Source organism: Martes martes (genome assembly GCF_963455335.1).
Source record: "Martes martes genome assembly, chromosome: 5".
NCBI lineage: Eukaryota > Metazoa > Chordata > Mammalia > Carnivora > Mustelidae > Martes > Martes martes.
The window spans coordinates 146,575,853-146,600,463 of NC_137892.1; the positions used below are offsets into that span (position 1 = coordinate 146,575,853).

General features: G+C 34.9%; 1 protein-coding gene across 2 annotated transcripts in view; it reads left to right on the top strand.

Moving 5' to 3' along the window:
- LOC308343779 (cadherin-10) overlaps nucleotides 1-23,828 on the top strand; it is a gene marked incomplete at both ends in the record, with an annotated part of 110,054 nt that extends 86,226 nt beyond the window's left edge. The window contains 5 exons of one of the 2 annotated variants that reach the window (XM_080804948.1): nucleotides 2,578-2,714; nucleotides 8,133-8,254; nucleotides 13,044-13,152; nucleotides 20,477-20,728; nucleotides 23,338-23,828. In XM_080804948.1, coding sequence (XP_080661074.1) covers nucleotides 2,578-2,714; nucleotides 8,133-8,254; nucleotides 13,044-13,152; nucleotides 20,477-20,728; nucleotides 23,338-23,828 — 1,111 coding nt within the window. The remainder of the gene's footprint in view (nucleotides 1-2,577; nucleotides 2,715-8,132; nucleotides 8,255-13,043; nucleotides 13,153-20,476; nucleotides 20,729-23,337) is intronic. The other variant, XM_080804949.1, reaches the window with a different exon arrangement.
- Nucleotides 23,829-24,611: the final 783 nt, after the last annotated feature.

The window sequence follows — 24,611 nt, forward strand, 5'->3', positions numbered from 1 at the left end:
GGCCTTAACCCACTGAGCCACCCAGGCGCCCCTGTCTGTGGATTTTTAAAACAAAAATAAAATGTTTAATTAGAATGCAAATCTAAGGGAAGAATCCATTTACCTATACTGTATGGTAACAGAATTAATGCTTACTAATGACAAAATCTATGCCAAAAAGATTGTCATATAATTGAATTTATGCTGACTTGATGTAGAAAATGCAATTGAATATTTTTAGGTGTTAATAATGATAAAACTAACTGATATAAAATCAGGGATAAAATAGCTTTACTAATGCAATGTATTTATGGGATACATAATATAATACTGGGCATATTATAAATTGTTTAGGTCATATTATGGATGTTAATGCAATAATCAAAGGGATTTACTCAAATACTTGTTCTGGAAATGATCTTAAAAAGGAAAATGAAAATTAGGACACCTAATTTGCCAACAGAGAATTGGAAAATATAATTACATCATGTTTGAAAAAGAACCAGGTTCTGTTTTTATCTTTAAAATAATTTTGCATAATCCTCTAAATTGTGTCATTAGTTTTTAAACTAAATTATAAGAAATAAGAAAGAACACATTTAAGATGGTTTGACAAGGACAATAATGCTTTATTGATTTATATATTGCAACTTCACATCATGTTTCTATAGAAATGAGAAAACTTATTTGCCAAAATACCAAAGAATTCAGTTGTTCTTTCTTTCATTTAACAAATATTTGTGGATCACTATATCAGATATTAACATATTTCTCAAGAAGTTCTCAGTCTGTTAGGGAAGACGACCCAGTATGAGAAATAATATTCATTGAGTGCTTAATATACTTCAAGAATGATACTTGTTTTTTTCATGCTTGATTTCCTGTTTGAAATGGAACTCACATTTTGATGTTGAAATGAATTCCTAATACAGAGTGGTAAATGGTACACTTCGATACTACATTTAGAGATGAGTGGTAAAATACACTTTGGGAGGGAAGGAGACAAATAAGCTTCTACTTTGGGTAATCAGGAAACACTCAAAGGAGAAGGTAAATTTAGTTGAGTCTTTCAGTAGTAAAATAATTTTGTCAACTTGAAAGAGAATTTATGAATTATTCTAGAGATTCGGTGTTTTGGAAGCTTATGTGTGAAGGGTAAGACATGCAGTTTAAATGCAAAACTGAGTTTATATTGTATGAATAGAGAGGGCTAGGGCTTATTAAGGAGATTCGTTAATTACTGGTCTGTTCCGGTTAGAACTGATTTAAAATAAAAATCTAAATTAAACAGTCCTTCAAAGTAGAATCACATTAGCCCTACTGATCGCTTAAATTGTTCTTCTAATGCAATTTACTCAAAACCCGGCATAAAGATTGTACGTTTCAACTGATTTTTGGAACAGGTTTGGAACATTAAAAGAGAAAAGAGTTTTATGGCACTTAAACATTATTTTGTATTATTATTCCAAACCACAATTTAAAAATAGTATTTCATGAAGTTTTCTTAATGTAAGTGACAGTTGGGGCTTGGGAAAAGATACGCCATTACTGAATGTTACTCCCAGACTTGTCATCTTTGTTTTGCTTTACTTTTTTTTTTTTTAATATGGAACATTAAATATTACTTGAGGATTATGCTTGCTAACCCAAGGACTATAAAGCATTTTTAAGCCACCAGGATTGTGAAGTGGAGGGAACTGATGAGGGATGTAACTATTTTAAACCTTGCCTGACAACCTCCCAAATAATGGGATTTATCCCAACTTTAGCAACCTGATTGATAAACCTGACTTTAGAATGATATCCCACACAATAACTTTAATCAATTTGCAGCATAGTTGGTTTCTTATACATATGCTAAGACTTTATTTTTTTACCAAGACTTTACTTGGTACAAATGTTGACAACTCTAACCCCAACTTTTCTGTTTTTAAAACATTTTTAGTTAAAATGTATACATTTTTTAATGATACATATGGTTAATAAACTGAAGCTACATGAGTATCATACCATGGAGTTACAAAACAGCATCATAAATTGATAACATACTAGTCTGTTGAAACGAATGTTGGCTCCAATTTTATAACTATGAAAAAGACTTTGCTTCTGGGAATGCTTTTTTGCATTTGATCCTTATAGTAACTCCTTAACAGAATTTTCAACTCCTAGGTAAGGTCAGTCGGTAATGTAACCATCTGTAATGCCAACTACTTTGTGAGAAAAAAAAAATACTTCCCAGTCAGTTGAATATGGCAATAGATAGTGATTTAATAAAACAAGTATTCAGAAGGCCATCATTTTAAATGCTGAACAAAGTGCCAGCTCATGCCTTGGGAAGAGGAGGAAGGTAGAGATTTTGGGCGGTGGGGGGGTGGGGGAGATGGGGGGTAGGAGGGGGCATGTCGTGTGTGTGTGTGTGTGTGTGTATGTGTGTGTGTGTGTATGCGATAAATCGATGTAACAGTCTTCATTCTACATCAGTATTGTATATACTCCTGTGAAATTATTACATGTTACTATGTGTGTGTTTACATTACACCATTTTCTCCTACAAACCGGTAATATTGCCATGTACTTTTCTTCGCTTTCTACGTCCAGATTTTCCTTGGATCGCCATACGGACCTTGACAGGATCTTTAACATACATTCTGGAAATGGATCCCTTTACACATCAAAGCCACTTGACCGCGAACTATCTCAATGGCACAATCTTACTGTTATAGCTGCTGAAATCAGTAAGATGAACTTTATGTATAGAATATTTAACATGTATTAGGTTTTATTTCATATTAAAAATAATTTCTTCTTGGGGCACCTGGGTGGCTCAGTGGGTTAAAGCCTCTGTCTTCAGCTCGGGTCATGGTCCAGGGTTCTGGGATCGAGCCCCGCATTGGGCTCTCCGCTCGACAGGGAGCCTGCTTCCCTTCCTCTCTCTCTCTGCCTGCCTCTCTGCCTACTTGTGATCTCTGTCTGTCAAATAAATAAATAAAATATTTAAAAATAAAAATAATAATAATTTCTTCTCATTATACACATGAATTGTAATTTTAATGTAAGGTTTTAAAAGGCTTCAAACTAATACTGCATTATATATTAACTAACTTGAATTTAAGTGAAATCTTGATAAAAAAAGATTAAAGCATTGATTTCAAGCAAAAAAAAAAAAAGACTTCTCAACATCTATAATTCTTTTCAATAGTTGCGCTATATACTGAGAGCTAGTTATAGGTAGACCAAATCAACATTTAATATTGACTAATAAAAATTATCTAGAATTGGACCTAAAGATATCCTCTTTTGGCGGAAAATATATGAATTAGATTTTTTACATAGACACTATAAATTAAAATGTATGCTAAATGCTGGGTGTGTACCATTTAACAACAAACCTGTAGGTAGGTATTATTTCTTCCTTTTTACGGATGAGGAAACCAAGGTATTGGTAATAATAGCTAACATTAAGCACTCTATGCCAGGTATTATTCTAGGAATTTTATATTAATTTTCTTCTAGTAATAGTCTTACTGATATTTTTTCACAGAGAAGGAACTAAGGATTCAGAGGTTTTGGTACCTTGCCCAAAGTCACCCTGCCAGAAGTAGTAAAACTGAGATTTAAAACTAATCCTTCTGTTTCCAGATCCAATACTTAATTCTACACCTAATTTACAGAATTGTATCCCAGTAATAACAGTTCCAGGATTCAAAATCATATCTGTCTCTAATTGCCAAGGTTCTTGCCCATTCACAGGACTTGCCGCATAATTTGTGGAGGGCATTATAAAGCAAAACGTCAGACGTCGTGCTCAAAAATGACTAAGACATTTAACATGGGAATAGCAGAGCCTTAAAATAAGCATGGGGCCCTTCTTAGAGTGAAGCCCTGTACAGTGACACATGCCTGTGCCGCCACTTTGTCCACTCAGGCAAACTTGTTCAGGTCTCTACTTCCTGTGTTGTGATTTACTAGAATGAAGCAACTCATTATTTTAAAAAAGAAGCATTAATTAGGGACTGAATGATGGTGAAAAACTAAGCCTATAAATTCCAGACCTGAAATACGAAGCTGAATTCACAAACACGTGTCAAGGTCAAGTTATTTGAAGCCACCGTTCCAGGATTTGGAAGGCAGAGCAATGGGGCCAAATCGCCAAAAGTCTCAGAGATGGAACGAGGCTGGACTTATCATTAACAATGAATTCAAAGCTTCAGGATAAAATGGTAGATTTAGCTTTCTCCTTAAATCTGGCTCTGAAATACTGATTAATTCCACCATCCAAATGACCCAGTTTTTCCGTAGTGAGATATAAATGGCTGTGTCTTTTAAGGGCGACTGAAGAATTTTTTTGTTTTTCTTTTAAGGAAAGCTTTTTTCTTTCTTTTCTTTCTTTCTTTCTTTTTTCTTTTTTCTTTTTCCTTTTTTTTCCCTATTATCTATCTCCATATCACCGCGGTTAGATGTGTCCGACAGGGTCCAATCTGATCAGTCCAGCATCATGGTTGTCTGTGCTCTCTGCTTGATTCAAGATCCTAATTCGAGCCTAATGAGTTAGGAATTGCATTTTCCATTTCAGATACTTTGAGAAATTTAAGTTCTAAAGCTAGTTGAAGTAATTACAATTCTGTAAAAAGCTAAGCCAATTACGTTCTTCTTTTTAAGAACTAAACCTATTTTTTGCCCTTAAGTGAAATCAATTTATGGAGTAACTGCTGGAAATGCCTACCTGCCAAGCCACAAGCAGTCAGAAGCCCATTATGCTGTTCTGGGCATTAAATGGATAAGGGAGAGAGGGAAACAGCATATAGGAAATTGTTTTTACTAGATTTTAAGCACTGGGCTTGTGGTAAGTGTGCGTTACACCAAGCCCTAAGCAGGGCAGAATGACTTTTAAATGTACTTCTTACCGGTGCATTTTCAAGCCCTGCCTCTAACCCTTTAATTCTACCTTCCACTGCATGTATCACATCATATGGCAAGTGCCACCTCAGGTGAATATTTTGTGCATTACACCATGAAATAACTTCTCTTTTCCTTCTTCAAAAATATTTTTTAAATGCCATTTGGAGAATTAAGAATCTAAAATTAAGGTCACAATTGGATCGTAGAAATCCGTTGTAGAAACTAATGAGTTCCTCTCGCCACATCTGAAAACTTGACTATAATCATCGCAATACATCCTAAGAACAGTAGAGCAAAGTTATGACCAAAGAACTCCATTATCTATACCTAGTTCCTCGAGAGTGGAAATCCGTGCCCTAAGCAGGTAGAAAAGATACATCTTTCTAAAGGCTGGGATTTCTAGATAATGATTTAAGCTTTTGTTTTCTTGGATAGGGCAAAGACCGTGAATAGATTGGAATGCTTTCACATTCTAAGGTCCTTTATTGCTGATACATTCTTGCTAGAGTAGAGTGTGCCTGCATGACTCTGCGAGAGAATCGGGTGGTAAATATTCCAACTGCTGTTTCCTATGATGCTTCGTGGAATGCTTTCTGTTTTGACTTGTACCTAAGCTGCAATATCTACCAGTAGAAAGATTAGTGCGAGCACTGTTGTTTGAACAGGTGACTCTAAGCCTAATGTTTTACAAACACATTTATCCTTGTGGATTTAGCTTTTGATTTGAAGAGACTTTTTGAGTTGTCTGTAAAGCTGGAGAATCTTCATTTTGTGTCAGGGAAAGGCCTGACAGTGCAGTTTTCAGATCTGACATTGTTCTGCCTCTCTTGACTTCTAGCAAGTGTTAACATTGATGTCAAGACAATAGGAAGAAAATATTTTGCTTGTGTTCACTAACTCTATTAGGTGAAAAAACACATGCTAGAAAATATGGAAGAATCATACCTTCCCACTCATACCCATAGCAACGCCATAGCTCTAGTAGGTTGTGGATTCATTTGTGGTGAACCCTTTGTAGGTAAACTCTGGCTATTTGCAAATGGTTTAGGACTAGGTGGGTTAGAAAAATAATGGAATAGAATTTTTCTTCTTTTTCTTTTCTCCTTTCTCCACTGCTTCCCAAATGTATGAATTGTAGGGAAACTCGTTAACATATTTTTTTATTGTGTGAGTGCTTTGTGTGAACTGACATAGCATAGACTCTCAAGCAATGTAAGAAGATGAAAGTGGCATCACAGTGATAATAAGATGATTTCAATAGTTGACATATATTGAGTGTTTACCAAGGAACTAATACTTTGATAATAGTGTTTGATAGTTTTCATGCATTAATTAACTTAATTTTTCAAATAACTCCATAGATTAGAAGTTTTATTTTGATTTCTAGTTGGGTAAATTGAGGCATCTGAGAGATGGAGTAAATTGACCGTAGGCACACAGTGAGTGAGTGGTGAATCTGGCATTTCAAGCAGCTCTGTTCTGCACCAGAGTCTGGACTCTCCAGCCACCTGATGTGCTAAGAAGTAAACAACAGGCACTACATCAGCAAAGAGAAATCAGAACCTGAGACTGGAATGCACGTGGGTGATAAGACTGGAAAGGACTGTTAGAGGATGCCTTTCAAAGTTTCTCTTGAAAAAAAGAAGGCACATAAAGACACTTCACACGGATTTAGAATTCTGTCTGCCTTCCTTCATAACGACTCAACCTTGTAAACGTCCCTGCTGAGTAATCAGTTCTTCCACATTATTTTTAAAAGTGCTGACTTCATTATTTTACTAACATTATGATTACATGGAGAGAAAGGAGGAGAAATAAATTATTTTGCATGGTAATAACCTCCCCATCTGTACAAGACGATACTTTCTTACCCTTGTATATGAAAACTCTGTAGATAAAATTAGCAAGTCAGATACTTTTCACAAAGGTAAATAGTAGGATCCCTGACCCACGTTAGTGGAGGCTGTTTAATAAGATTGCTATTGTCCCTCACTCATCTGTTAATTTGTTTTGTTTTGCTTTGCTTTTAGCTACTTACCTCCTTTCTCCTTTTCTGTTGATCTCCAGTTTGACTTTGCTGAAATCCACACAGAAGCTGAAGTGCATCCAAAGACTAAGCTTCGGATATCACAAAGGCTGATAAATATAACCAGAATTTACGATGTCAGGACACTCTCAGATACCAATACTAGTGCCTAGAAAAGCCCATTTGTGGAGATAATACAATTCTGACTAATACGAGGGTGTTACTCAAGGCTAAGCTAAATAGACATTCATATTTTAAAATTCCATTTACAAATCAAGACAAATTTTTTTTTAAAGATTTTATTTATTTATTTGACAGACAGATCACAAGTAGGCAGAGAGGCAGGCCAAGAGAGAGGGGAGGAAGCAGGCTCCCTGCTGACCAGGGAGCCGGATGTGGGGCTCTATCCCAGGACCCTGAGATCATGACCTGAGCTGAAGGCAGAGGCTTTAACCCACTGAGCCACCCAGGTGCCCCGTTCAAGACAATTTTTAATGCATATTTTTATGTGAACACTTGGATGCTTTTGATTTCAATATTTGTAGCAAAAAAAAAAATCATGATTATTATATTATATGTCACTACTGAGCTAATTTTGTGGTACAAAATTGAGCCTGGATTATTGAAATGGTACAGGTAACAATTAATGAAACATTCAAGTGCTTATATTTTCCTGTGACTTTCCACCGAACTTGTAAAATTAGTAGCTATATATTAAAATTTCCAAAAGGGGAGTTCGGAGTAGCCATCGGACCACATTATCATGATTAAAGTAGTCAGGATGTTAAGTTGTAATATAACAACTCCCACTTAGGAGCTAATGAGCATGGGCAAGTTAATAGTTTATTTAAAATTATTTCTTCATCCAAAAACTCAGTAAAGCTTAATATAATACTGCATGACAAATATTTAATAAATACTTGTTCTTATTTTACATATTTGGACAGTAAAGCCACAAATACAAAACGAACTCAGTTACACTGGATTGTGCTTTTTAAAAGATTTTCCAAAATAATACTAGTTCTCTTGAGGCCAATAATAACTGAATTTACGACTACTTAATTAGGCTCCGTAGTAATTTTCTTTATTGTATTTGCTCATTATGTTGGCAGAATGAACACAATGCTTATTTTTATGTGAGCACTTAATATCCACAAGATACTTATATAAATTAAACCTGGTGCACAAATGTGTCTTCCTAAACAAATTTTTCTTTTCCCTTTTCTAGACAATCCCAAAGAGATGACTCGCGTGGCTGTTTTTGTGAGAATTTTGGACGTTAACGACAACGCCCCACAATTTGCTGTGTTCTATGACACTTTTGTATGTGAAAACGCGAGACCAGGGCAGGTGAGCACCCATAAGACTAAAAGCTTCAGAAAATTTTGATGACTTATTAAATGTTTTCCATTCGCAATCTTAAGAACAATGAGTAAACAGAGATAAAAAGGCTCATATAAGTCCCAGTAATATTGAAAAAAAAAAAAAAGGCTGATATTTTTAGGGTTCCAAATGACCCTATAGCTGGTTTCACATTTCTTTTGTGAAGTTCAAATGAAAGTATAAGATATCATTGTTGCCACAAAAATCAAGATGTAGGAAGAAATAACTTTCACTTCGTAAATTTTCACAAACAAAACCAGGAAAAAAAACCCTCTGCTATTTCTCTAGGTAAATATTGATAACCGCTAGAAGAGATGGGAGATGGAAGTTAGGAGAACACAGACGGATACATGGGATCAGCAAAATATTGCCTCAATATTCCAATGTATGCAAATGATTTCAAAACAGGGCTGCAGGATTCACTCCTTAAATTTATACTTGTACTTCATCGTTAGAGCAACACTTAGAGTGCTTAATGACTTAGTTTTCCTCCTTTAGAACATGCTTCCTACATCAGCTTTGTTTATAACTCTTTAAGTCTTTTCCTCAGTGGACTCATTTTGTTGTTTGAAAACCTCCAGTGTATATGGCTGAAAAGAAATGCTCTTAATTGGTTTGAGTGCTATCTTCACAGAAGGAAGCTGCATGTTATAAATAATAATTGGGAATCAAATGTGTTTTATTAAAGAAAGAGGAGCCATCACAAAACTACATTGTGTTTTGACATCATTTGATGCTCCCTATAAACATCAATGTCATTGTTACATTTTTATGCAAATTACGTTGTGGGATAACACGAATTCTTCCTTCTGAAGATTCTAACAGGAATTCAATAGCCTGTCTATTGTTTGAAATGGTGAAATTGCTGCAATTGGATTCATTTTTTTTATTTGAAAATGTTATGGAAATGTTTAATTTGGAATATTTAAATGACAAAGCTACTTCCAACCTACTTCGTAATGAAACAGTGTTTGCCCTGAAAATACCATTCCAAATAGTCCTCTGCTTGGCAGGCTCAGCATGATATAAGTTGAAGCCTTTTCTCTAAGAGATAAATTACCCACTTTACAACTGCCGCATGCATTGCTCCCTCTATGGTTATTCCATTTGATTTTCAAGAGATATCTTTTCAGAGCATTTGAGTCATTTAAAATACTGATTTCCAAAAGTATTCAAAATATACAAAATAAGGGATTGTGTTGTTGTTGGTTTTTTTTTTTTCCTTATGCCTCTTTAAAAAATAAAAACTAAATCTGGTTCAGTGACTTTATAATTTTGGGATTTTAGAAACCAGTTGGCATATTGCAGGAAAATGATAAAATCGAAGACGATTTTAATTTAAAAAGTAGCCTATTTGGACAAACTTGATAAGAATAACATGATTAGTAATTTTTGTCTAATCGGCTGAATGTGCTATAGCTTCCCATGGTAGTTATTTTTAATAAGATCAGTTTGTTAAATGTCATTTTGGTCTCCTGGCTTATAAATGGTTGCTTGAACTAAACCATTATGCACTCAGTGATGGAATTCTAGGTTGCACCAGCCTAGCAGGCAAAACCAAGTGGGTTTTTTGGAAAAGTCCTTCACTGAACCTTCCTTGAAGTTTACGTGAACTCTGTCTCCCCTCCTTCTAGGGATGTTGTAGCTTGTTAGAACTCCCGGGTGTACTTTAGTTATTTATAGAGTATCTCAACCCACCCAATTCTCCTCTGAATTAAGTACTGTTTTATTAAGTGGCACTTTGAAGGACAGCATAGGAAATGATTCCCTCTATTTGGTGTGTGAGAAGACAGGTAAGGTTGGTTGCCATTCCCTCTTCCTTTTCTGCCTATTCTCTGCTCTAAGGGTAGGAGACTTTCCCCCTTGGAAAAGAGGCAACTTAAAACTGATGTAAATTCACGGTCCCCTCTTGGGCCTGAACAGGATCCCTAACTCCCTGTCTTTTCCACTGCAGAAAGAGCATCTTGGGAATGGAGAGGCGAGAAGACTAGCTGATTCATTTTTCTTTCATTTTCCCTCACGCGTGTCTCACTCCTGCAGTCAATAAATTTTACTCCTTCAGTCAACATATTTTAATAATTTTCAATCTTTATGGGAAGGAACAGCATTTCAGTCTCCCAGGTTTTCCAGAGTCTCCCCAGGGAGGACTGCTGCTCACACTTACCCACAGATTGTATCTAAGCTCTAGGCCTTTGTCAGACCCCAAATATCCTATTACATATTTCCATGGAACAATGTTTAGTTACTTCCCTAACTGGTACTCTTTCCACTGAAAAAGCTAAAACATTAAAACTTAGTGACCAGTTTTCTTACTTAAATATCTTAAAATCCCATCATCATCCCACATTCCATTATGGTATGATCACTGAAAAAACCCTCAAGTTTATTTGAGATTATTTTAGAATAGCCTAGTAAAAATGCAAACCAATTATATAACAGCCAAGGAGATTAAATATAAATGATTTATCTGTGTCTATTCTTCATATGCTCAAAATGAATACTGGACATCACCAGTGTTTTATTTTTCTCCCATAATTGTGGCAACCTATTATATTGGAAATGAGTCAAAATGAACTTGACTCCAGGAGGAATAAATTGCAAGTGTTTATATAGAAAGACCAGGTGGTTTTATCTCCTTCATGTTGCCAACTTCTGAATTCTATTTTAGCACATACTTACATGTATATACATACACATATATGTACATATGCCTATGTATATGTTATACGCATGTGTATATGGTACACATACTGAAACAAATAAAACAAATATACGCCAAAACAAAATATATTTGATCCTTGAACAACTCAGGGGCTAGTTCCTTAATAACATTTAAGAAAATATATCAGTGAATTACTAATTTTGAAACCAACAATGCTATCATCTTTTATTCAAATAACATATTAATTAAGAATTTTTGTGTAAACCATTATAACTTCTCACAGATATATGTACAGATATGGCCATTTTGTTTTCTGAAATGTATTATTTTGGTTTATAAATATAAACTGAAATTGTAATTTTTAATCACAGTTGAAAATGCATATTTATTATGAGACATTATTTTTTTTGTTTTAAAAGACCATTAGCGCTACTTTTAAATTTCTATCGTTTTGTATCTATATATGTGCTAAAATATTATTCTTAATGATATATATATATAAACATAGAAATTTTATTAAGTCTACTACCTTACTTGATGTTGTTTCATTTATGTCATTTTTTCTCTTCAACTTATTCTTAAATCACTAAAAATAAAATCTTTTAGACTGCTTGACAACAAGTCAATCCAGAATGATTTTGTAACTGAATTGAAACCTCTTAAAGGGTATTGGCTAATACTTTTTATACATTTTTCTCTTTAATTCCTTCACATGTGTACCATTTTTGGTCTTGTATTGGATAGGTAAGCTATTATCAATAAATACTTGCTTTCTATTTAATCTTAAATTACCATTAAAACTTCATTAAATAAGTTACATTACATTTTAAAATCTATTTTAAAATTACTCAAAGTTTAAATGATTTTTTGGGCTGCTTATTCCTAGATGATAAACATTTATCTTTGTTTGGTCTAATTATATTTCTTGTATTATTTTGAAATCAGTGGCTAGAGTTGTAATTACATAGGGAGCAGCTAAAATTTATCACATTTTTATTTTTATAAGGTAATTTAAAAGAAAATTAATTGAATATAGAAAGGTTAAAATAACTCCTTATCTTTTACAATTGTATGATATTTTAAACTTAAAATCTCTTTTTACAGCAACAAAACATCAGCGACAAATATTTTCATCAAATATCGACACCCTGTTAAATAAGTCAATGCAGTAAAGCATATTCTTTTCCGTTAAGCATAAATTTGACCATTTATGTAGGTATACAAATTTAACAACTTCTGACACTCTCTTGAAAAATTAAGATACGCAAAAAATTATATAAAATGTTGTTATACATATAAGTTAAGGACAAATTCTATATATATGCAAAAAAGTACATAGCCATATGGTACATATATATTTATATAATATTAATCATACATGTACAAAGAAGTGATCTGATTATAGTAAAAGGTGTTACATTTTATGCTTTGTTACCAGATAGCTCCTTATATTGTATCTTACCCTAAAATAAAACAGAGATGATTATAAAATAACCATTTCACCTGTTATGCATATATTAAATTAAACAATGTAATTTTGACAATGCAAATAAAGTGAACCGTTACTATTAAAGTATATCATAATCTTTAAGTCTTTCCTTTAAAAAGTTTTGTATAATATTATCTGTGAAATCTATACATTCTTTGAATAGTTTTCACTTTTGATAAGGAGAAAAGCCATAATCACAATAGTTTTCTAAATTTTTCCTCCATTAGATAAGCTTTTCCAGATCAATGTTTAAATACATATGTAATAACCTACTCATGTCAAATACTATATCTAAGTTAATAAGACTGCAAAGAATATAATATTGCCATTTATTATTTTGAAGAAATGGATAATATTTAGGAGAAATTGAGAAGGAGGGAGAGAGAAATAGAGACAAAAAAAGCAGAGAGGGAGGGAGAGAGAGAGAGACTTTGTTAAAGTCAAAGTAATAATTAAAAAGATGGAATAAAATAAAGATTCATGCACAAGGAAGAAAATCAATTGCCTTTAAATTTAGACAAAAATAAATGTTAAAAAATTACATATTGTAAAGCAGATTATAACCATAGGTGTTTGATAAATATGCATTTTTCTCTTTTCTGCAGCTAATACAGACTATAAGCGCAGTAGACAAAGATGACCCTTTAGGTGGACAGAAATTTTTCTTCAGTTTAGCTGCTGTCAATCCAAACTTCACAGTACAGGATAATGAAGGTAAATTTTAGAACGTCATCATTATGATTTCAGGGGACATTAGCAAGACCTTTTCTCCAAAGTAACAATCACTTTATATATTAATGCACTGATCTGTGTTACAAAATGTTGTTTTCATCAGACATTTAATGAGGTATCAATTTCTTGCTTGACCGTGTTCATTCTCTTAAATTTCAAAACAATAAAGATGTGAAGGAAAGTTCAATATGAGTACTAGTCAAAAGTTTGAATCTTGAAAACATTAGAAAGGCTGGAAATAATCAGACACATGGGGTAGAGAAATAAATGATTCAGTGAGATCCTTGTGCAAATTTCAGTGAGATTTAGTGGCAACATACTCACAAAACCAAAAAAGCATGGAATATGAGTGAGAAGAAGTATCCATATTAGTCTGTGAGGGGTTTAACTACAAAAGCAGTTGCAAAGGTACGATACACTATTCTTCTGTGCAATATATGAATTTTATAATGTCTCTGTGATTAAAAAGTACTGTTTATATTTCTTATATTCCCCAGAGGACAAAAACATATTTTAGAGGAAAAAATACGAAAATGGTTACTATTTTTAAAAAGCTGAAAAGCTTTATTCTTTGAAAAATATACATGGTAATTATTCTAGTCTAAACAAAAGTATATAGTTAGAGCCTGTTTCCCTTTAATTAATTTATGTTAAACTAATTCTATCAGCTAATCTTTCTTTAAAAAGGCATACTTATTTTAGAAGGGGATAGATATAGTTATTCTTAAAATACATTTAATAACTACATTGGCATATTTATAATACCTCCATAACAATATATATCCACTGGCAGAACCAGATTGCTCTATTACCTCTCGGTGGCTTTCAGAATATCAGGAAGAAGTGTAAGATAATGGATAGTTTTACATTAACCCAATTATTGTTTGAGGTATTTGATATGGCAGAAACTACAAAATTCCGTTGAAAAGAGGGCATCCACTGGTAACATCTGTTCATTAAATTGTAGTTTCTGAAATGTCTCCTTTCCATCTGAACATCTTTTCCATCTGAACATCTGATGTTCCTCTGAACATCTAAAATAATTGTGATGTGAAAAATTGTCATAGAGTTGGCAGATAAGATACAAGATGTCCAGTTCCATTTGAATATCAGCAAAACAGCACCCATCATTTTATTTGCTCAATCTGGCATCCTAAATATAGAACTTAGATTAGACATCCCTGGTACTGATTTGACAATATTATATCTCTAAGTGCATTTTAATTTGTGTTTTGTTTCTGTTAAACTGAGTCATGGATCCCAACAAGCCATCTCTTGATTTTAAAAAGTAATAGAGACTTGAAATAGTGTTACCTTATCACAGCATCTCACAGTTACTTGGTAAGCACCTTAAGACGAATCTTAATTAATTAATTAATTTATTTATTTTTAAAGATTTTATTTACTTATCTGACAGACAAGTAGGCAGAGAGGCAGGCAGAGACAGAGAGAGGAGGAAGCAGGCTCCCTGCTGAGCAGAGAGCCCGACGCGGGGCTCAATCCCAGGACCCTGGGATCATGACCCAAGCCGAAGGCAGAGGCTTTAACCCACTGAGTCCCCCAGGCGCCCCCGAATCTTAATTTATTTTTAACAAATAGGGCCATCTTTCTATATTCAGAAGAGTTCCTGATCTTATATAAGTTACTCAAAACAAGAATCAAAGCCATATGAGTATATATTTGAACATGTCATTGTATAGAGTACCACTAAAGTCAGATGGAATGACCTCACTATTTGCATAACTCACTATTCCAAAGTGCATAAACTCACTGTTTTTTTTTAATTGAGTGCATTTTGAAAGAAATTCCAATGATACAGACATCACCTTATTGCTCTTCTTAAGAAAATGCCCTTGTATTTGTCTAAATGTTCATATTAGAAAACTTTAATTTTATGTTATCATTTTTAAAAATTAATTCCCTGTTTCTGTGATACCACACTTGGAGCTTTTGATTCTTAAAATTCCCATTCCTTAACTTATAGGTCAAAAGCATAACTGTATGATGACTTTCTGAATGTTTAATAAAATGATTTGAATAGGATGGTTAGTTTAGGGTAAAACTTCATTTTATTCTTCAATGTATTAAAAGTATTGTTGGCAAAAATAAGATTTAGAACCTTTTGAAAAGTTAAAAAAGAATAAGACAAGAAGATTCTAAATATACCGATATACCAACATCTGTTGTTTCTTCTGTTGTTGATTTTAGTCATTCTGACAGGTGTGAGGTGATGTCTCATTATAGTTTTGATTTGTATTTTCCTGATGATCAGTGATATTGAGCACCTTTTCATGTCTCTGTTGGCCATCTGTATGTTTTCTTTGGGAAAATATCTATTCATATCTTCTGCCCACTTTTTAATTGGTTTAGTTGGGGTTTTTTGTTTTTGTTTTGGGGGGTTATTTGTTTTTTGGCTATTGAGTTTTATAAATTCCTTATATATTTTAGATACTAACCCTTTATCAGATATGTCATTTGCAAATATGTTGTCCCATTCCTTAGAAAGCTTTTTAGTTTTGTTGACTGTTTCTTTTCACTGTGTAGAAGCTTTTAATTTTGACGAAGTCCCAATAGTTTATCTTCGGTTTTGTTTTCCTGGCCTCCAGAGAAATATCTAGAAAGAAGTTGCTATGGCCAAGTCAAAGAGGTTACTGTCTGTGTTCTCCTCTAGGATTTTTATGGTTTCAGGTCTAACATTTAGGTCATTTAGATCTTTAGTCCATTTGGATTTTTTTTTGGTGCTTGACATTTAAAAAAAAAAAAAAGAAAAAGTGTTCCACTTCCATTCTTTTGCATGTCATTGTCCAGTTTTTCCAGTACCATTTGTTGAGAAGATGGTCTTTTCCCCATTGGATATTCTTTACTACTTTGTTGCCCATTGGTTGACCATATAGTTATGGGTTCATTTCTGGGTTTTCTATCCTGTTCTATCGGTCTATGTGTCTGTTTTTATGCCAGTACTGCTTGGATCACTATAGCTTTGTAATAGAAGCTGAAGCCTGGAAGTATGATGCATCCAGTTTTGCTTTGCTTTTTCAAGTTTGCTTTAGCTATTTGGGGTTCCATACAAATTTTAGCATTGTTTGTTGTGGTTGTGGGAAAATGTTGGTGGTATTTTGGTAGGGATTGTATTAAATGTGCAGACAGTTCTGGGTAGTATAGACATTTTAACAATATCTGTCCTTCCAATCCATGAGCATGGAGTGTCTTTCCACTTCCTCGTGCCATCTACAGTTTCTTTCATCAGTGTTTTATACTTTTCAGAGTACAGATCTTTCATCCTTTGGTTAGGTTTATTCCTAGGTATCTTTTGGTTTTTGAGAATTGATTCCTTAATTTAATTTTCATTATCGGTATATAGAAATGCAACAGATTTCTCCACATTGATTTTGTATCCTGCAACTTCACGAAATTCCATTATCAGTTCTAGTGGTTTTTTTGGTGGAGTCTTTAGGTTTCCTTATAGAGTATCATGCGATCTGGAAACAGTGTGAACTTTACTTCTTCCTTGCTGATTCTGATGTCTGATTGCTGAGGCTTGGACTTCCAGTATTTTGTTAAGTAACAGTGGTGAGAGGTGACATCCCTGTCTTGTTCTTGACCTTGGAGGAAAAGATTTCAGTTTTTCCCCATTGAGGATGATATTAGTTGTGGGTTTTTCATGTATGGCCTTCATGATATTGAGGTATGTTCCCTCTAAACCTACATGAATGAGTGCTGGCAAGGGTGTGGAGAAAGGAGAACCCTCTTGCACTGTTGGTGGGAATGCAAACTGCTGCACCCACCCTAGAAAACAGTATGGAGGTTCTCAGAAAGTTAAAAATAGAAGCACCCTATGATATAGTAATTGCACTACTAGTTACTTACCCAAAGAACACAAAAGTACTAATTCAAAGGGATATATGCACCCCAGTGTTTACAGTGGCATTATCTACAATAGCCAAATTATGGAAACAGCCCTAGTGTCCATCAACTGATGAATGCATGAAGAAGAAGTGCCATATATATATATATATATATGGCACTTCTTCTTCTAAAATATATAATCTTCTAAAAAATATATATATATATGTATATATGTGTGTGTGTATATATATACATATATATGTATATATATGTATATATATATACATATGTGTATATATATGTGTGTGTGTATATATATACATATATATATGATTTACATATATATATATGAAGAAGAAGTGCCATATATATATATATATATATATATGGCACTTCTTCTTCTAAAATATATAATCTTCTAAAAAATATATATATATGTATATATATGTGTGTGTGTGTATATATATACATATATATATATGATTTAGCCACCAAAAAAGAATGAAATCTTGGCCATTTGCAATGACATGGGGGGAGCTTCAGAGTATTATGCTAAGCTAAATAGGTCAGTCAGAGAAAGACAAATACCGTATGATTTCATTCACTTGTGGAATTAGAAAAACAACACAAAGGTATAAAGGGAAAAAGAGAGAGAGAGAGGCAAACCAAGAAATAAACTCTTAACTGTTGAGAACAAACTGATGGTTATTAGAGGGGAGGTGGGTGGGTGAACTGGTCCAGTAGGTGATGGGGATTAAGGAGTGCACTTATGATGAGTACCGGGTGTTGTGTAGAAGTGATAAATTACTAAATTCTATACCTGAAATTAATATTACATTGAATGCTAAGTAAAATCTAAATAAAAACTTAAAAAAAGAAAATGAGAAAAACATATACCCATATGCATATAAATATTTATTTTAGTGTAGGGTTTTTTTTTTAAATTTTTTTATTTATTTTCAACGTAGCAGTATTCATTGTTTTTTCACCACACCCAGTGCTCCATGCAATCTGTGCCCTCCCTAATACCCACCACCTGGTTCCCCCAACCTCCCACCCCCCACCCCTTCAAAACCATCAGGTTGTTTTTCAGAGTCCATAGTCTCTCATGGTTCACCTCCCCTTCCAATTTCCCTCAACTCCCTTCTCCTCTCCATCTACCCTTGTTCTCTATATTATTTGTTATGCTCCACAAATAAGTGAAACCATATGATACTTGACTCTCTCTGCTTGACTTATTTCACTCAACATAATCTCTTCCAGTCCTGTCCATGTTGCTACAAAAGTTGGGTATTCGTCCTTTCTGATGGAGGCATAATACTCCATAGTGTATATGGACCACATCTTCCTTATCCATTCATCCGTTGAAGGGCATCTTGGTTCTTTCCACAGTTTGGCGACCGTGGCCATTGCTGCTATAAACATTGGGGTACAGATGGCCCTTCTTTTCACTACATCTGTATCTTTGGGGTAAATACCCAGTAGTGCAATTGCAGGGTCATAGGGAAGCTCTATTTTTAACTTCTTGAGGAATCTCCACACTGTTCTCCAAAGTGGCTGCACCAGTTTGCATTCCCACCAACAGTGTAAGAGGGTTCCCCTTTCTCCACATCCTCTCCAACACACGTTGTTTCCTGTCTTGCTAAGTTTGGCCATTCTAACTGGTGTAAGGTGGTATCTCAATGTGGTTTTGATTTGAATCTCCCTGATGGCTAGTGATGATGAACATTTTTTCATGTGTCTGATAGCCATTTGTATGTCTGCATTGGAGAAGTGTCTGTTCATATCTTCTGCCCATTTTTTAATATGATTGTCTGTTTTGTGTGTGTGGAGTTTGAGGAGTTCTTTATAGATCCTGGATATCAACCTTTTGTCTGTACTGCCATTTGCAAATATCTTCTCCCATTCCGTGGGTTGCCTCTTTGTTTTGCTGACTGTTTCTTTTGCTGTGCAGAAGCTTTTGATTTTGATGAAGTCCCAAAAATTCATTTTCACTTTTGTTTCCTTCGCCTTTGGAGACATATCTTGAAAGAAGTTGCTGTGGCTGATATCAAAGAGGTTACTGCCTATGTTCTCCTCGAGGATTCTGATGGATTCCTGTCTCACGTTGAGGTTTTTTATCCATTTAGTGTAGGTTTGAGAACGGAAGAATTATACCCTAATACTTTTTGGAAGATAAGTCAGATTTGCAAAATGCAGGGTGCCTGGGTGGCTCAGTGGGTTAAAGCCTCTGCCTTCAGCTCAGGTCATGATCCCAGGGTCCTGCGATCGAGCCCCGCATCAGGCTCTCTGCTCAGCAGGAAGCCTGCTTCCCCCTCCCTCTCTCTGCCTGCCTCTCTGCCTACTTATGATCTCTGTCTGTCAAATAAATAAATAAAATATTTTTTTAAAAAATTTGCAAAATGCCAGGATTAAATTTATTTTTTAAATTTGCTTATGTACGTCTTATATTTTGGTAATCTTCTTTCCTAGCCTTTATAGTTAACTGATGTAGTAGAAATGACTTCTTAAATAATTTAGGAAATTACTGCTTTATGTTCAACAACTCTACCTGCAAGAAATTTTCACCTTTTTTTCCCCTGTCATATTTGATTTAGCAACTGGCTGACTCACTCCTTTCCCTGCATTAGCATTTTGAACAGGCTTATCGGATTGGCTAAAGAAAACTAAGTGCATTGGACAAACAGAAGTAGGAAATTATCATCCATGTACATATTGATTTTTTTTTAAAGATTGGTTATAGAGGGTTAGGTGAGATCATTTTTGTTAAAAGCACAACCTCAAAAAAATAAAAAAGTAAAAGCACAACCTTCATTGAAGGATACTGAATGTTATCAGATAAAGAAAATATCTGTAGCAATATAAATAAAATACATAAATAAATAATAAAATCTTTAAAAGGAATAAAGAAAAAACAAACTTGTTCATCATTGTTCATATATTGTGACTCTTGAGGGATTTCGAGTGTGTGATTGATTTTAAAAGCGCAACAATCCGTAAAATTTACTCATTCATATTTTTCTTCATGAGCATTGGGTTAATGTGTGTATACTGTGTGTGTGTGTGTATATGTATAAACATATATGCATATTTAAATAGAAAATATTCACTATGATTTTTTTCTTGGTATGCTTATTTATGTTTTCTGAAAACTCTGAAAAACAGTATGCCATTATCCTCGCTGTCCTCATAAAATGTTCACTTATAAAAATTCACCATCTTAAAAGCATTATCTGCCAAAAACTTGGAAATCAAATAGTCATAGTCTGAGACTCCTCAAATTACCTAATTTATCTTATCTGTATTTTAAAATGTTGCATTGTAGGCATGTTACAGGAAAACCGATCTTCATTTTATATTTTACATAAACATCTCTTTACTTGTCTATCAAGCCACGGGGATCAGCATGAGAGAAATGGACGATCCCAAGCCATCTGTAATATGTTAAAATTTATTTTAGATAATACTGCCAGAATCTTAACCAGAAAAAATGGATTCAATAGACACGAAATAAGTACGTATCTCTTGCCTGTGGTGATCTCGGACAACGATTACCCGATTCAGAGCAGCACAGGCACGCTGACCATCCGCGTGTGCGCCTGTGACAGCCAAGGCAACATGCAGTCCTGCAGCGCCGAAGCCTTGCTCCTCCCCGCTGGCCTCAGCACCGGCGCCCTCATCGCCATTCTCCTCTGTATCATTATTCTGCTGGGTAAGCGACCTCTTGGAAAACGTGATTATTTCCTGGACTGTTTGCGTTAGTGTATTTGTGGATAAGAGATACTGTGATGAAAATAACTCCTCCCCCATTAACTCCATCATCTAAGATAGACCTACATTAATGACGGGATGCTGTTTATATTAAAATATTTGACCTGATCAGATATGTATTGCCTTTCTTTCGTAAATCACGAGACTGAAAATTAGAGCTATCCAAAACATTTTTCAAGGTTACACAATTTCTGAGTGGCTCGACCAAGGCCAGGTACTTTGCTGTCCGTTATAGCTAGTTTTTCAGGAAATGTAAAGTTTATTTCCAGCTTTTTACTGGTATGATGGCTGGATGGAGCTTTTCCACTGAAATCATGTTAAAGTAGCCCTTTACCTGGTTCACCTTTCCCTGAAACAATAATACTTGATTTTATAACCTGGAGCAAATTGCTTTTTAACTGCTTTTGAATGAAAAATCAGATTAAGTTTATTCTCCAGTTGCATTATCTTAAAACTATTGTGTATATTCCTATGACCCTAATCAAAAAACATTGTACCTGACATTTTAAGAAGCAGTAAAATGAACTTGGGTTTCGGAACCAATCTTAGTAAGTTTTATTAATCTCATTATTAGAACAGTTTTTACTGGGTAAGATCGTTTGGCTGACAATAAACAATCTATGGTTTAAAATCTTTACATTATGAGTTTATGTGTGTGCATGAATAAATGAATTTAAGCAAATTTTTCTGAAAGACTTGAAGAATAAATGCACTTTTTTCTGTCTTAGTGGTGGCCTATTTTTTTTTTTTTAACCACTTTAGGTCAAGAATACTTCCCACTTGATTAAAACATTATTATTATTATTATTATTATTATTATTTTGCATTAAAAAGTTCCCCCATTTGCCCTTTTACAGAAGCTTAAAGGCAGGTAGTCTGACTATCCTGTGTTAATAGAAAAGAAAACTAAATTAAGAGCCCTTCCCATACTAATGTAATTCTCTTAGTTCAGTCCGTTTTAACCATACCATAGACTGGATGGTTTTAACCACAGAAATGTATTTCTCATAATTTTGGAGGCTGGAAAGTCCAAAATCAAGGCACTGGCAGATTCCAGATTTGGTGGGGGCATACTTCCTGGTTTCGAGGTGGCTGTCTATGCTGTATCCCCACAGGACAGACAGCAATCCTCTCTCTTGTTTCTTTTCATAAAACCACCTAATCCAATTCATGACGGCTCCACCCTTTGACTTAATTACCCCCTAAGCACCCCACCACTTCCAAATACCATCACTTTGGGGATTTGGGCTTTAACATGAATTTTGAGAGGACACATTCAGCTCATAATAGTAATAAATCCTATATCTTTTAAAAGTTTCTTCTAAAGAAGCTAAATAAATATAGCTATTTCATCATACATACACCTGTAAAATATTTTCCCTCTCTTTTCTTATTTAATTGAATTCAGATCTGTTTCCTTGAAAATTATTCTTTTCAAGGATCGTGCCCAAAATGTTTGGAAATAGTGAATGAGAGTGGGAAACTAATACAGCCGGAGAGAATTTAACATTCTCCTATCTTTTATGCTATTATCATCATGATTAGTAAAATCATTATGTTGCTATTAGTGATACCTTCTTAGGTATCAGTAGTAAGGAAATGCCATTCTTCTTTTTTTAAAAGATTTTATTTATTCATTTGACAGACAGAGATCACAAGTAGGCATAGAGGCAGACAGAGAGAGAGAGGGGGAAGCAGGCTCCCCGCTGAGCAGAGAGCCCGATGGGGGGGTTCAATCCCAGGACCCTGAGATCATGACCTGAGCTGAAGGCAGAGGTTTAACCCACTGAGCCACCCAGGTGTCCAAGAGATGCCCTTTCTGAAATGATATACATTTCTATCTGTAGATCTCCTGTTGTTTGAGATGTATCTAGCTAAGTTCCTACATGCTTCCTATAGGTAATTCAATGTAGAAATTGAAATTTACTCTTTGCTATCACATGACTGGATAACTTTCTTTTTGGTCTCATGTGTGATATATATTTCTATGTAATACCCCAGAGATGGCTAAACCGGTGGTGTAAATCCATCAGCAAAGCTATTTACCAAAACCAACACTGTATTTTGTGAAGAACGTTGCCTTTTTAATATTGTACAAGGCTATGCAAAATATGAGCATATTTTCGTCCTCCTTAATTGTTTTACTTGAAGCTGAATTCAATTTGTGTCTATTTTTTATGTAACACCTTATGTCACTATTCAATGCAAAGTATAAATAATGTCTGTACAATAAGGAACTAACTTCAAACAGTTCTTAGAAAAATAGACAAAATATCTCACTGCCTTTGAGAAAGATCCCAGATGGCTTTAAAAATGCATTAGAAACACGGCTTGCATCCCCCACCCACCCTGGCTAAGTCCTCAGCCGCCTCTGCCCTTTCCCCCCCCAGCACCGATGGAAGTACAACATTAACCTGAAATCCTAGCCTGTCCCGGAAAACCTCAATCACTTCAATCCCTCCCCAGTACTTCCACTTGTTATTTATGTAGTGTTTTAGACGACCCGCTAATGAATCTCCTTTTCTTTTTCTTTTTTTTTTTTTTTTCAAGTTATAGTAGTCCTGTTTGCAGCCCTGAAAAGACAGCGAAAAAAGGAGCCTCTGATCTTGTCTAAAGAAGACATCAGAGACAACATCGTGAGCTATAACGACGAAGGTGGCGGAGAGGAGGACACGCAGGCCTTTGATATCGGCACCCTGCGGAACCCCGCGGCGATCGAGGACAAGAAGCTCCGGCGAGACATCATTCCGGAAACTTTATTTATCCCTCGGAGGACGCCCACAGCGCCGGATAACACGGACGTGCGGGATTTCATTAACGAAAGGCTCAAAGAGCACGATCTCGACCCCACCGCGCCCCCCTACGACTCCCTCGCGACCTACGCCTACGAAGGAAACGATTCCGTGGCCGAGTCTCTGAGCTCCCTAGAATCAGGTACTACAGACGGAGACCAAAACTACGATTACCTCCGAGAATGGGGCCCCCGGTTTAATAAGCTGGCGGAGATGTACGGTGGCGGGGAAAGTGACAAAGACTCGTAACCGAGGACATGCATTATCTATTCTATTCAAACAAGAGGAAGTAACTGGACGGACGCCGTCTCCACTACACAATATTTGATATTCAGGAGAATTTTCCTGCCACGCAGCACAAATTTTTCCCATTTCCTTTTTAATTTGTTCATTAATTACATTAATTTTTTTTTTCCTGTAGGATGTCTCATGGGATATATACGAAATTTTATTTAATCACTTCCAAGAGCCAAAGCTATGGAAATTCAGTGTTGTCCATCTTAGAAATAAAAGATAATTTCAGAAACACGAACAGGATAGTTCTCCCTTAAGCAACCTCACAAACAAGCCGCTTCTGTTAGATACACGTCCTGCCCTTGCCAATGAAGCTTTTAAAAAGGTGAAGAAAAAATTTAAGGTATATCCTGTTCTGTATATTAAATTAAAAAGAAAAAAAAAAGTACATGTGGTGTTAGTAGGTGTGATTTGCAACCTGGTATACAAACGTTTGTGCAATTTCATTTCATCAAATTCTATCTGCTAATGTTTTATATTTATATTTTTGTATTTATTTTTAAAAAAATAAACAAGTTTTTACAACTACCTTGGCTTCAGCTTCATTTTTTTCCCTAGGAAGAAAAAAAATTTTTTTTTAAATTTATCTATTTGTCAGAGAGAGAGGGAGAAAGACAGCATGAACAAAGGGAACCACAGACAGAGAGAGAAGCAAGTTCCTCAGTGAGCAAGGAACCTGATGTGAGACTTAATCCCAGGACCCTGGGATCATGACCTGAGCCAAAGGCCGATGATTAA